This window comes from Rhinopithecus roxellana, chromosome 9 (assembly GCF_007565055.1).
Source record: "Rhinopithecus roxellana isolate Shanxi Qingling chromosome 9, ASM756505v1, whole genome shotgun sequence".
NCBI lineage: Eukaryota > Metazoa > Chordata > Mammalia > Primates > Cercopithecidae > Rhinopithecus > Rhinopithecus roxellana.
The window spans coordinates 1,124,029-1,137,259 of record NC_044557.1 but is presented as its reverse complement, the minus strand read 5'-3'; the positions used below and the strand labels follow the sequence as shown (position 1 = coordinate 1,137,259).

The 13,231-nt window shown below is 41.0% G+C and overlaps 1 protein-coding gene across 6 annotated transcripts in view; it reads right to left on the bottom strand.

Annotated features, from left to right (window-relative positions):
* Window positions 1-13,231, bottom strand: part of DDHD2 (DDHD domain containing 2) — a 38,813-nt gene that overhangs the window by 18,181 nt on the left and 7,401 nt on the right. For all 6 annotated transcript variants that reach the window (XM_010385291.2, XM_030937451.1, XM_030937449.1 and 3 more), the window contains 6 exons: window positions 11,902-11,991; window positions 9,542-9,677; window positions 5,574-5,782; window positions 5,225-5,292; window positions 3,727-3,849; window positions 1,927-2,022 (listed from right to left, as the gene is read on the bottom strand). In XM_010385291.2, coding sequence (XP_010383593.1) covers window positions 1,927-2,022; window positions 3,727-3,849; window positions 5,225-5,292; window positions 5,574-5,782; window positions 9,542-9,677; window positions 11,902-11,991 — 722 coding nt within the window. The remainder of the gene's footprint in view (window positions 1-1,926; window positions 2,023-3,726; window positions 3,850-5,224; window positions 5,293-5,573; window positions 5,783-9,541; window positions 9,678-11,901; window positions 11,992-13,231) is intronic.

The following is a 13,231-nucleotide window of genomic DNA, read 5'->3' as shown; positions in this document are numbered from 1 at the left end:
TCCAACCTGGGCAACATAGTCTCTATTTAAAAAAAAAAAATTATGGGGAGCTACTATATAGTAAAAGTACAGTCAAAGGATTATATAGTTTTCTACTGGTTTGAAAGGACCCTTAGGAAAGTTCTGAAATGGCAGCCAAAAATTCTAGGAAGATTTCCTCAGATAACAAGATTAAATTATTGCCTTAAATTGTTAATTGACATTCTTACATGCTCTAAAATGATGGAAGTCATACATAGCCATTTCGGCAGCAGTTGAAACTTTAGGCAACAATCATAAGAGAAAACAATAGCAGGGTACTATGGGAAGATAATGCTGAGAACTGCTAGAGTTCTATGAAGTGCTGTGCCTCTGTAATCAAGTAGGATGTCAATGGGCTGGGCCAAGAACTGAGTCTTTAAAAAGAACTGAGCCACCTGCTAAAAAGTTGGAAAAGAACTAACTACTGGCCGGGCATGGTGGCTCATGCCTGTAATCCCAGCACTTTGGCAGGCTGAGATGGGCGGATCACTTGAGGTCAGGAGCTCAAGACCAGCCTGGCCAACATGGTGAAACCCCATACTAAAAATACAAAAATTAGCTGGGTGTGGTTTCGCACACCTGTAATCCCAGCTACTTGGGAGGCTGAAGCAGGAGAATTACTTGAAGCCAGGAGGCAGACGTTGCAAGTGAGCCAAGATCGTGCAACGAGCGAGACTCCATCTCAAAAAAAAAAAAAAAAAGAAAAGAAAAGAACTAACTAATAAGACATGGAGAGAAATTCAGTGACCAGAGAACTGAATGTGGAAGTACTGTTACAACATAGGTAAACCTTGAGAACATTATGCTAAGTGAAAGAAGCCAGTCACATAGCTCAAAAGGTCACATATTGTATGATTCCATTTATATGGAATGTCCAAAATAAGCAAATCTGTAGAAACAGAAAGTAGATTAGTGGTTGACTCTAATTAGTGGTTGACTCCCTGGGGGCAGGGAGCAATGGGGAGTGACAGCAAATAGGTATGGGGTTTCCCCAAAGAAGAATGGAAATGTGCTGAAATTGGATAGTGGTAATGGTTACAAAACTCTATGAATATACTAAAAACCATTAAATTGTAAACTTTAAAAGGGTGAATTTTATGGTATGTGATGTGAATTATATATTGGTAAAGCTCTCATGAAAAGAAAAAAAGCAAAAAAAATAAATAAATAAATGGAAGGAGAATTCCAGAGGAAAGAAGACTTCTGAAGCTAATGACACTTTTAAGGATGTAAAAAAAGACGGGCCAGGAGCGGTGATTCATGTCTGTAATCCCAGCACTTTGGGAGGCTGAGGCAGGTGGGTCACCTGAGGTCAGGAGTTCAAGACCAGCCTGGCCAACATAGTGAAACCCCATCTCTACTAAAAATACAAAAAGTTAGCTGGGCATGGTAGTGTGCACCTGGAATCCCAGCTACTCAAGAGGATGAAGCAGGAGAATCGCTTGAACCCAGGAGGTGGAGGTTGCAGTGAGCCGAGATCACCCACTGTACTCCACCCCGGGCAACAGAGCGAGATTTCATTTCAAGAAAAAAAAAAAAAGAAAAAAAGAAAAGGATGTAAAAAAGAAAATGTGTTTAATTTCTAGAAAGAGAGCCAAAGATCGGCCAGGCAGAGGTGGCGGGCACCTGTAGTCCCAGCTACTCAGGAGGCTGAGGCAAGACAATCGCTTGAACCTGGGAGGCGGAGGTTGCAGTGAGCTGGCATCACACCACTGCACTCCAGCCTCAGTGACAGAGCAAGATTCCGTCTCAAAAAAAAAAAAAAGAAAAAGAAAAAAAAAAAGAGTCAAAGATTGATTACCAAAAAACTGCTTGACTTCCCAGAATAAACATCCCACAAAACACAAGGACACACTATGGACATCAAAGAACTGCTTAGTCCAACAAGCTGTATTAGGCACATACCGTTGAGTTTTTTCTGGTACTGAAATAGTTTAATATCTTCTTCCTTGGTCCTAAAGGAATTCCCATTTCCTGAAGATCTCGGTCTGTACATAAAGCCTATGCACAGAAAACCAAGTCTTTCTTATTTGTAGACAAAATAAAATCAATCCTGTCCCCTAAGAGGATTAAGACCTAGGCACTCTGTTGCTGCCTGTCTCTCTAGTAGTAAAACATCATATAATAACTTCCAGAAAAAAGGACCTGTTTTATTCATGAAACACCCTAAAAAAGAATAGAAAATATCAATACTTATAATATCAATGTTACAATAATACAGACAACATTGTGTTATTGTAAAAAAAAAAAAAAAAAAAACCCAGAGAAGTTCGGTATCTAAGGACTTCAGGACATAAATATCTTCCTTGATTTCTATACTGACTTAGATGTCACATGCCTGAGAAGGATTATACTCCTGCTCATGAATGCAAGCATTGAGAACATACAGCAAACACACAAGTACGCAACAGACTAACAATCAAGATCTCAAGTGTCACTCATCTTTTTTTTTGTTTTTGAGACGGAGTCTTGCTCTGTCGCTCAGGCTGGAGTGCAGTGGCGCGATCTCGGCGCACTGCAACCTCCACCTCCTAGGTTCAAGCGATTTTCCTGCCTCAGCCTCCCAAGTAGCTGGGATTACAGGTGCCTGCCACCAGGCCCAGCTAATTTCTTGGTATTTTTAGTAGAGACGGAGTTTCACCATGTTGACCAGGCTGGTCTCGAACTCCTGACCTCGTGATCTGCCCACCTCAGCCTCCCAAAGTGCTGGGATTACAGGTGTGAGCCACCATACCCGGCCAACTGTCACTCATTAGGGAAGCCTTCCTGCACCTTCTGAGACCAGGTTAATTCTTACAACACGGTGTACTTTCCCTACGTAGTTCTTATTGTAATTGCAATGATGTGTGTGATTATTTAATATGTGTCTTCCCCAGTAAACTATAAACACTATGAGGTCAGGGATCATATGTCTTATTTACCAGTCTATTCGGTACTTGGTATAGTAAGCATTTTCTAAATATCTGTTAAATGAGTGAATGTATCACAAACCAAAAAAAGGCCAAACAAAAGTGGAAAAAACAAAAAACAAATAAACAAGCTGGCTGGGCACCATGGCTCACACATATAATTCCAGCACTTTGGGAGGCAAAGGTGGGTGGATCATGGGGTCAGCAATTCCAGACCAGCCTGGCCAAGAGACCAGCTTGGCCAACATGGTGAAACCCCGTCTCTACTAAAAATACAAAAATTAGCCAGACATGGTGGCGGGCACCTGTAATCCCAGCTACTCAGGAGGCTGAGGCAGAAGAACTGCTTGAACCCAGAAGACAGAGGTTGCAGTGAGCTGAAGATCACACCATTGAACTCCAGCCTGGGCAAGAGTGAGACTCCAACTCAAAAAATAAATAAATAAAAAATAAACAAGCAAATAACAGTAGAGCTCTTGAAAGTACAACAGAAAATTAGAGTTGGAATAGCTAATGGTTATTTATTTGTTTGTTCTTGCACTCATGTTTTCTATGAGCCGTACTGGTTAGTCTGCTCCACTGTTCTATGAATATCAATATGGCCATCTGAACTTTGAACTTCAAACAAGGCAAAGGTCACTTGATATGATAAAAAGCAAATAAATAATGCTAAGGAACGTTAATGATAAAGTATTTATGACTAAAAAGTGTCTAAAGGGTATGCGCTTAGTAAACATGATAAACAATAAAAATACTGAAAATGGCTTGGCATAAAGTTTTAAAAGATTATTTTTACCAGAGCTTCCTTATCTACTTTCTCCTTCTCAAAGATATCAAAGAATTCAGAGAGCTGAAGTTTCTTCAAATCTTCCTCTAGTGTAGGTGTATCTCCTTGATCCATTACAATATTTAGCGAATCCTAAAAATTAAATTATAAAGCTCATATTCTCAAAATTCATTTAGTTTCCTTTATACTAGTTTGCAGTAAAGAAATACACAGATTTCCACAGCAATGTATCTTAACTTTAACAAATTGTCATTTATGCAAGATATAAATTAAGAGGTTCCAAGGTTTTGCAACTTCAATTGAAAATATGTTTTTAAAGAAATGAGTAAAATATTCATCATCATTAACAAACATTTGCTGAATTTTAAGGGAGCTTGGTGCTTAAGAAATTAGGAAAATGGTGCTTAAGAAATAAAACAGTCTAGGCTGGGCATGGTGGCTCATACCTGTAATCCCAGCACTTTGGGAGGCCGAGGTGGGCAGATCACAAGGTCAGGAGTTCAAGACCAGCCTGACCAACATGGTGAAACCCCAACTCTACTAAAGATACAAAAATTAGCTGGGTGTGGTAGCGTGTGCCTGTAATCCCAGCTACCGGGGAGGCTGAGGCAGGAGAATCATTTGAACCCTGGAGGCAGAGGTTGCAGTGAGCCAAGATTGTGCCACTGCATTCCAGCCTGAGTGACAGAGCGAGACTATCTCAAAAAAAAAAAAAAAGAAATAGAAATAAAACAGTTTAAGACAAAAGCTCTGCTCTGGAGTAACTCATGGTCCAACAGGAGAAATAGGTACCAAATCAATCCTATAGATGATACATGGTTATAGGAATTTTTACTAAAAATGTTTAAACATCAAGTTCCCCAATACTTTCGAACAGAGTTTCTATAAATCATATCAATTTGTAGCCAATTCATTCATTTGTTCATATGCAAACTTCATTTAGCTCAATGATTCCGTAACTCAGCAGTGCATATTTTTGAGACGGAGTCTCACTCTGTCACCCAGGCTGCAGTACAGTGGCACCATCTCTGCTCACTGCAACCTCCACCTCCCAGGTTCAAGCGATTTTCCTGCCTCAGCCTCCCAAGTAGCTGGGATTACAGGCACACACCACCATGCCCAGCTAATTTTTGTATTTTTAGTACAGATGGGGTTTCACCATGTTGGCCAAGTTGGTCTTGAACTCCTGACCTAAGGTGATCCACCAGCCTCAGCCTCCCAAAGTGCTGGAATTACAGGCATGAGCCACCGCACTCGACCAGCAGTGCATGTTCACAAAAGAAAATAAGATAGACTAAACAATTATTATTTGTAGAAGCATATTATTATCTTGCTTCTATCATCCAAGAATGACAGAGATAATTAAAAGTCTGTTAAAATAGAAGTAAGTGTAAACGTAATGTCATGACATGAAACTAAACTCAGCTAAAAACAAAAAATAAGTCTAAAATCTATAAATCCTTACTAAAGAAAACTACAAGAAAACCTAGCTGAACATCTAAATTACCTTTTCACTGTCAATATCCCCCAAAGAATCTTTCTGATTTGTTAGGATATCAAACAATATAAGCGAACCTATAAGTAAAATAGAAGAAGGGACAATTTCTAAGCATTAGCACTAAATGGCTGTCTGTTATACAAAAAAAAGTCATAAGCCAATTACACATGTAAGCAAATCCACACAGCAAGGAGTCTTTCTTTCCAATTTACCACCACCCTTCCAACCCTTCCAAATTTCTTGATCAGAGACCACTTCTGGACCTCTGAATTTCCTACTGATAAAAGACGCTGCTTCAAAAACAGGTGTCTTTAAAATGTGATAGTCTTCGCTGGTCACACAGAATTCATTTTGTTACCTAAACTATGACCAGCAATGGATACACCCCCTTTGAAATCAGGGTTCCTCTGCAGAAAAAGTGTGTATATTCGGTTCATTTCAGAAGCAACTGTGTCCACAATAGTCTGACAGTAGGTGGGGCTATTGTAGAAGAAGACATCCAGAATTGTGTCATTGGTGAAGTGCCTGAGGCGGTTAATGCTGGGCAGGGTTATTCGCTGCAGATCTCTGAAAAAAGGAAAAATAATTTAAGCAGGAAATCTAAATACATTTAATAGCCACTTCCAATTTTAAGCCTTCAAGCTTAGACTTAAACATTTTATATCAAACAATTCTCGATTTATAGGAAAAAACAAAAAGAGGACAAAGGAACATGTGTAATGAAGCCAGAGGGATGTGATCAGCAAAATTCAGAAAATATGAAACCCTACAAGTCAAACCCATTTCTTCCATACATAAACTGCAAGAAAACAATAGATGTAGACAGAGAGGTAAATGGTAATCAAGAAATTAAGAGACTTCTTTTTTTTTTTTTTGAGATGGAGTCTCGTTCTGTTGCCCAGGCCGGAGGGCAGTGGCACAATCTCAGCTCACTGTAACCTCCACCTCCCAGGTTCAAGCGATTCTCCTGCCTCAGTCTCCCAAGTAGCTGGGATTACAGGCGACTGCCACCAGGCCCGGCTAATTTCTTGGTATTTTTACTAGAGACAGGGTTTCACCATGTTGACCAAGCTAGTCTTGAACTCATAGCAATTGCAGGCATGTGCCGCCATGCCCAGCTAATTTTTGTATTTTTAGTAGTGACGGGGTTTTGTCATGTTGGCCAGGCTGGTCTCAAACTCCTGACCTCAGATGATCCACCTGCTTTGGCCTCCCAAAGTGCTGGGATTACAGGCATGAGCCACTACGCCCAGCCCAAGAGAGACTTATAATAAAAGACATATCAACTAATTGCAATGTATGGACTTTATTTGGATCCCAGTTTAAAATGTGTTTGTAATTATATAAATATGTATATAAAAATTAATGTGTATATATAATTAATGTATATAAAATATGTATATAAAATATAATAGACAACTGGAAATTTGAACACTGACTAGGTATTTGATGACATTAACAAATTTTTAAGTGTGATAATAGTGTTATGGTTATACATTTTTTAAGTCCTTTAAAATACACTGTTCAGGGCTGGGTGTGGTGGCTCACACCTGTAATCCCAGCACTTTGGGAGGCTGAAGCGGGCAGATCACAAGGTCCAAAGTTCGAGACCAGTCTGTCCAACAGAGTGAAACCCCGTCTCTACTAAAAATACAAAAAATTAGCCGGGTGTGGTGATGTGCACCTGTAATCCCAGCTACTTGGGAGGCCGAGGTTGGAGAATCACATGAACCCAGGAGGCGGAAGATGAAGTGAGCTGAAATCGCACCACTGCACTCCAGCCCAGGCAACAGTGCAAGACTCTGTCTCAAAAAAAAAAAATACTGTTCAGGCTGGCGCAGTAGCTCACACCTGTAATCCCCAGCACTTTGGAAGGCTGAGGCGGGTAGATCACAAGGTCAGAAGTTTGAGACCGGCCTGGCCAATATAGTGAAACCCTGTCTCTACTAAGAAATACAAAAATTAGCTGGGCGTTGTGGCACATTCCTGTAATTCCAGCTACTTGGGAGGCTGAGGCAGGAGAATTGCTAGAATCCAGGAAGCAGAGGTTGCAGTGAGCTGAGATCATGCCACTGCACTCCAACCTGGGTGATAGAGTGACACTCCATCTCTAAAATAAAATAAAATAAAAAATAAAATATACTGTTCAGGCCAGGCACTGTGGCTCACACCTGTAATCCCAGTACTTTAGGAGGCCAAGGCAGACAGATTGCTTGAGCCCAGGAGTTCAAAACCAGCTTGGCCAACATGTTAAAAGCCCAACTCCACAAAAAATAGAAAAATCAGCTGGATCAGGCTAGGCACGGTGGCTCACGCCTGTAATCCCAGCACTTTGGGAGGCCGAGACGGGCAGATCACCTGAGGTCAGGAGTTCAAGACCAGCCTGACCAACGCGGAGAAACCTCGTCTCTACCATAAATAGAAAATTGGCTGGGCATGGTGGCGCATGCCTGTAATCCCAGCTACTCGGGAGTCTGAGGCTGGGAATTGCTTGAACCCGGGAGGCAGAAGTTGCAGTGAGCTAAGATCACGACACTGCACTCCAGCCTGGACAACAAGAGCAAAACTCCATCTCAAAAAAAAAAAAAAAATCAGCTGTGAGTGGTGCCTATAGTCCCAGCAGTACTTGGGAGGCTGGGGTGTGAGGATCACCTGAGCCCGAGGAGGTCCAGGCTGCAGTGAACTGTGATCACACCACTGCACTCCAAAAAAAAAAAAGATACAAACTGAAACATTTACAGATAATATTACAGGATGTCTAAGATAAAAATCATATGGCAATGAAGGGGCAGTAGATAGGGTGTGAAGATACGGATGAGGCAGAACCAGCCATGTGTTGAGGCTTGTTGGGGCTGGGTAATCAGTACACAAGGATTCATCATATATACGATTTCTGTGAACAAAATGATCTCTAATAAAAAAAGTTTTCTAAAAAGACAAAACGAAAAATGTAAAAGGCTTTTCCTGGAATTCTCAGCAGTAAAGTTTCTTGATTACATGTCAAACGATAAAGAGCTCCCTCTCTCAATGCACAATTTCTAAAAGCAGAAAAAGGTGTGAGTGCCAGGTGCCAAAAGCAAACAGAATTCGTATCTGGCAGAGGAAGACCACATTGACAAAATCTAATATCCAGTTAAAGGTTTCTTAAAATTCCCAGAAAGATTCAAGTATACAACTACTTCTGCAATTTATAAGGGCTATGCCCTTAGTAACCTGTTAGCATTTGCTCAAATATTAAAGAATCCGAACCCCACCACAATGAAGTGTTTGGCAAATGAATATACCCAAATCATAGTGTACTGAGAACTGAGACACAGAATCAGAAAAGCCATTTCTGAGACCAGCATGGTCAGCTCATGAAACAATGCTGACTACTTCCTGCATCTCCTGGTTCTATTCTAGAACTATATTAGAAACACACTACTTGCTGGAGAGCCCCATAGCTAGATATCCTCAATTTAAGCAACCTTCTCTGTCATTACCATAAAATTTACAAACAAAACTAATGGGCTTGTACCTTAAGAAAGCCATCACTCGGCCGGGCGCGGTGGCTCAAGCCTGTAATCCCAGCACTTTGGGAGGCCGAGACGGGTGGATCGCGAGGTCAGGAGATCGAGACCAACCTAGCTAACACGGCGAAACCCCGTCTCTACTAAAAAATACACAAAACTAGCCGGGCGAGTTGGCGGGCGCCTGTAGTCCCAGCTACTTGGGAGGCTGAGGCAGGAGAATGGCGTAAACCCGGGAGGCGGAGCTTGCAGTGAGCTGAGATCCGGCCACTGTACTCCAGCCTGGGTGACAGAGCGAGACTCCGTCTCAAAAAAAAAAAAAAAAAAAAAAAAAAGAAAGCCATCACTTAAAAGTCACTGTACCAATTATTCCCTAAGTTATAAATGCTAATAGTTTGATGTTTGAGAAATCCTCCCTTTTTTCTAAATTTGGACAAATATTATTTAAATATAATAACAAAAGGAACAACAAAATACTTTGTACATCTTGGAGTATGGCTGGCTTTTGACATCTGAAAATGGAAATGGTTATACACTATGGGAAGATAGCAACATTTGGCTTTAATGCTAAAGATACAATGAAGCTATATAATAGTAAATACTAGTGAGCCAGTAAAACATACTGAAGATACACACAGCTCTCTACTCCTAACCAGGGTTAATTAAACCAAGGGACTGATCAGCATTTAATAGCATATCTCTAAGAAATTTTAAATATTCAGTCAGCTATAGCATAAAAACGTCCCCAAGCATAGCAATGATCAGAAAATATATTATTATCACAGCTAACAACTCAAAGGTATTAAGTATTACTCACACATCCACACCAGTAGAATGCAAAGGACTGTGCCAATTGACTGGAAGAAATTCTACCCTCCCAATCTGGTGATTTTCTTGGGCTTTCTTAAAATGTGTCTGTAGCAAGTTCAAGGAAACACTGCGAAAATCATTAACTGGAAAAGAAAATTAACTTATGCATTAACAATGAAGTAACAAATCTGCAGAATCTGGATGCAACAAATCATGTAATTATACTCTAACTACATTTGCACAGAACACATACTGACCTCCACCAAAAATAAAGTGGTATTCAGGAAAAATTACGAATGCATATAGGAAAAGATGTTTCTTTAATAACTTTTTTTTTTTTTGAGATGGAATACTGCTCTATAATCCAAGCTGGAGTCCAATGGCGAGCTCTCACCTCACTGCAGCCTCCACCTACCCGGTTTGAGCAATTCTCCTGCCTCAGCCTCTCGAGGATCTGGGATTACAGGTGCATACCACCACACCCAGCTAATTTTTGTATTTTTAGTAGAGATGGGTTTTGCCCTGTTGGCCAGGCTGGTCTTGAACTCCTGACCTTAGGTGATCTGCCTGCCTTGGCCTCCCAAAGTGCTGGGATTACAGGTGTGAGCCACCGTGCCTGGCCTAACAACTTGCTTTTACCGTACAAAATATTTCATCAAAAGAAGGCTAACTTCAGGCCAAGAGCAGTGGCTCATGCCTGTAATCCCAGCACTTTGGGGGGCCAAGGCGGGTGGATCGTATGAGGCCGGGAGTTTGAGACCAGCCTGGCCAACATGGTGAAACCCCATCTACTAAAAACACAAAAATTAGCCAGGCATGGTGGTGTGCGCCTGTAATCCCAGCTACTCAGGATGCTGAGGCAGGATAATCACTTGAACCCGGGAGGCAGAGGTTGCAGTGAGCTAAGATTACGCCACCACACTCCAGCCTGGGCAAGAGCACAAAACTCTGTCTCAGGAAAAAAAACAGTATATTAAAAAAAAAAAAAAAAGGAAAAGAAAAAAAAAGAAGGCTAACTTCAAAACGTCAGCATCATGGGAACTGTTACAATTTTTTTTTTTTAATCACATGACAATAGTCATGTGATTGAATTGCAGTTGAATTCCTATCCTGACTTTCTGGTTCTTATAAATAGCACCACCCAATACTTTAAAGAAAAAAAAAAAAAACACTGTTGCTTGAAATTCATATCACATCAGTCTCAACCTTCCACAATACAATTCTAGTTTTTTGTTTTTTTTTTTTTTGTTTGTTTTTTGAGGTGGAGTCTCGCTCTGTCGCCCGGGCTGGAGTGCAGTGGCCGGATCTCAGCTCACTGCAAACTCCGCCTCCCGGGTTCATGCCATTCTCCTGCCTCAGCCTCCCGAGTAGCTGGGACTACAGGGGCCCGCCATCTCGCCCGGCTAGTTTTTTTTGTATTTTTTAGTAGAGACGGGGTTTCACCGTGTAGGCCAGGATGGTCTCGATCTCCTGACCTCGTGATCCACCCGTCTCGGCCTCCCAAAGTGCTGGGATTACAGGCTTGAGCCACTGCGCCCGGCCTACAATTCTAGTTTATGTTTAGAACCATTAGCCAGTAGAATAAGACACCCTAATTGGAATAATTAAACTTTGAATACTATCAGGTTTTAGAGGACACCTTTTTTTTTTTTTTTTTTTTTTTGAGACACTGTGTCACTCTGTTGCCCAAGCTGGAGTTCAGTGGCCCGATCTCGGCTCACTGAAACCTCCACCCTCCCAGTTCAAGCGATTCTGTTGCCTCAGCCTCCCGAGTAGCTGGGATTACAGGCGCCTGCCACCGTGCCTGGCTAATTTTTGTATTTTTAGTAGAGACGGGGTTTCGCCATCTGGGCCAGGCTGGTCTTGAACTCCTGACCTCGTGATCGACCCGCCTCGGCCTCCCAAACTGCTGGGATTACAGGTGTGAGCCACTACGCCTAGCCTAGAGGACACCTTTCAAAATCTAGTTATACTAATGACTTAAATCCTCCAATTACAATATCAAAGGTTTATCACAGTATAAATTACAAAAATGACTGATGCTTCTGTTATTCATTAAACTCTATCATCTTTATGGTTCCCTGTAAATTTGAAATGGTTAGAAATAGGACCACCACATCATAAAACAACTTTATAGGGATTAACTGCTTGTTCATTCAAGATTATTACAATAGTTAAGAGTATAAACTATTAGCCCCAGGAATTTCCTAGCACTTCAGGTCTAAGCTGAGAAGCTTTACTACCTCGCCACCTGTCTTGAACTCTCCAAATCTTCTTATGCAGCTAAGACAACAGACCAAAGACAAGGCTTTATCTCAGCTCACAAAAGCACTGATTAATATTCTCTCACATGCTTTGCAAACCTACCACACTGTACAATGCTTCGAAAGCGGAGATCACAAGCTGGTCCAATCCCATGGACTACAAAAACCAAGTGATCTATTTGTAAAGGTTCTCCTATAAATGAAATTAAAAAGAAAATTATTCTGTATAATTAGTCATGCATTCTAATACCATTCATCATGAAAAGGTTATAAATATGAGCAAGTTAAAAGATGAACAGATAATTTAAAAGATATAAAATAGTCCTTTAAGTACGTAGCAAAAATACACTGATTTTACTTGGTTTCTAATTTATCTTGAAATAAATCTGCAAAATTTTTTTCAGGATTTTTTTCTTTTTTTCTGATGCCTGAAAAAGAAAACTTGGCTGGGTGCGGTGGCTCATGCCAAAAAAAAAAAAATCTTTTTTTTTTTCCAGGTTTTTTTTTGTTTGACACCGAGTCTCGCTTTGTCACTCAGGCTGGAGTGCAGTGATGTGATCTCGGCTCACTGCAACCTCCACCTCCTGGGTTTAAGTGATTCTCCTGCCTCAGCCTCCAGAGTAGCTGGGACTACAGGCATACGCCACCACGCCCGGCTAATTTTTTGTATTTTTAGTAGAGACAGGGTTTAGCCAGGATGATCTCAATCTCCTGACCCGCCTGCCTCGGCCTTCTAAAGTGCTGGGATTACAGCCGTGAGCCAACATACCTGGCCTTTTTCCAGGTTTTAAAAACTTTTTTTTTTTTTTTTGAGACAGAGTCTCACTCTGTCACCTAGGCTGGAGTGCAGTGGCATGATAAACACTCATTCCAGCCTCAACCTTCTGGGCTCGAGTGATCCTCCTGCCTCAGCTTCCAAAGTAGCTGAGACTACAGACCTCTGCTACCATGCCCAGTTAATTTTTGTATTTTTTGTAGAGATGGGGTTTCACCATATTGCCTAGGCTGGTCTCGAACTCCTGGGCTCAAGTGATCCTTCTGCCTTGGCCTCCCCAAGTGCTGGGATTACAGGTGTGAGCTACCACGCCCAGCCAGGTTTTTAAAACTTTTTATTTTTAAGTAACTAGAAATGTACAGAAAACTAGAAAGCATAGTACAGACACTCCCACGTACTTTTTACAGAGATTCAACTTTTTAACAATTACATTTGCTTTATGATTCTCTGTGTGTGTGTACATTTATTTTTCTGAATCATTAGAGAGCAGGCTACATACATCATGAATAGTATTGCCAAATTTTACCCATCCTACCATATGTGCTAAGCAGTTTTAAAAGATATTTTTACATCTATTAAGATTCTTAGACAAAGTGATGCTAATCTCAACTTGGAATAAACACATATGATTAAAGATGATTTTTAAGCCTTGAGGTAA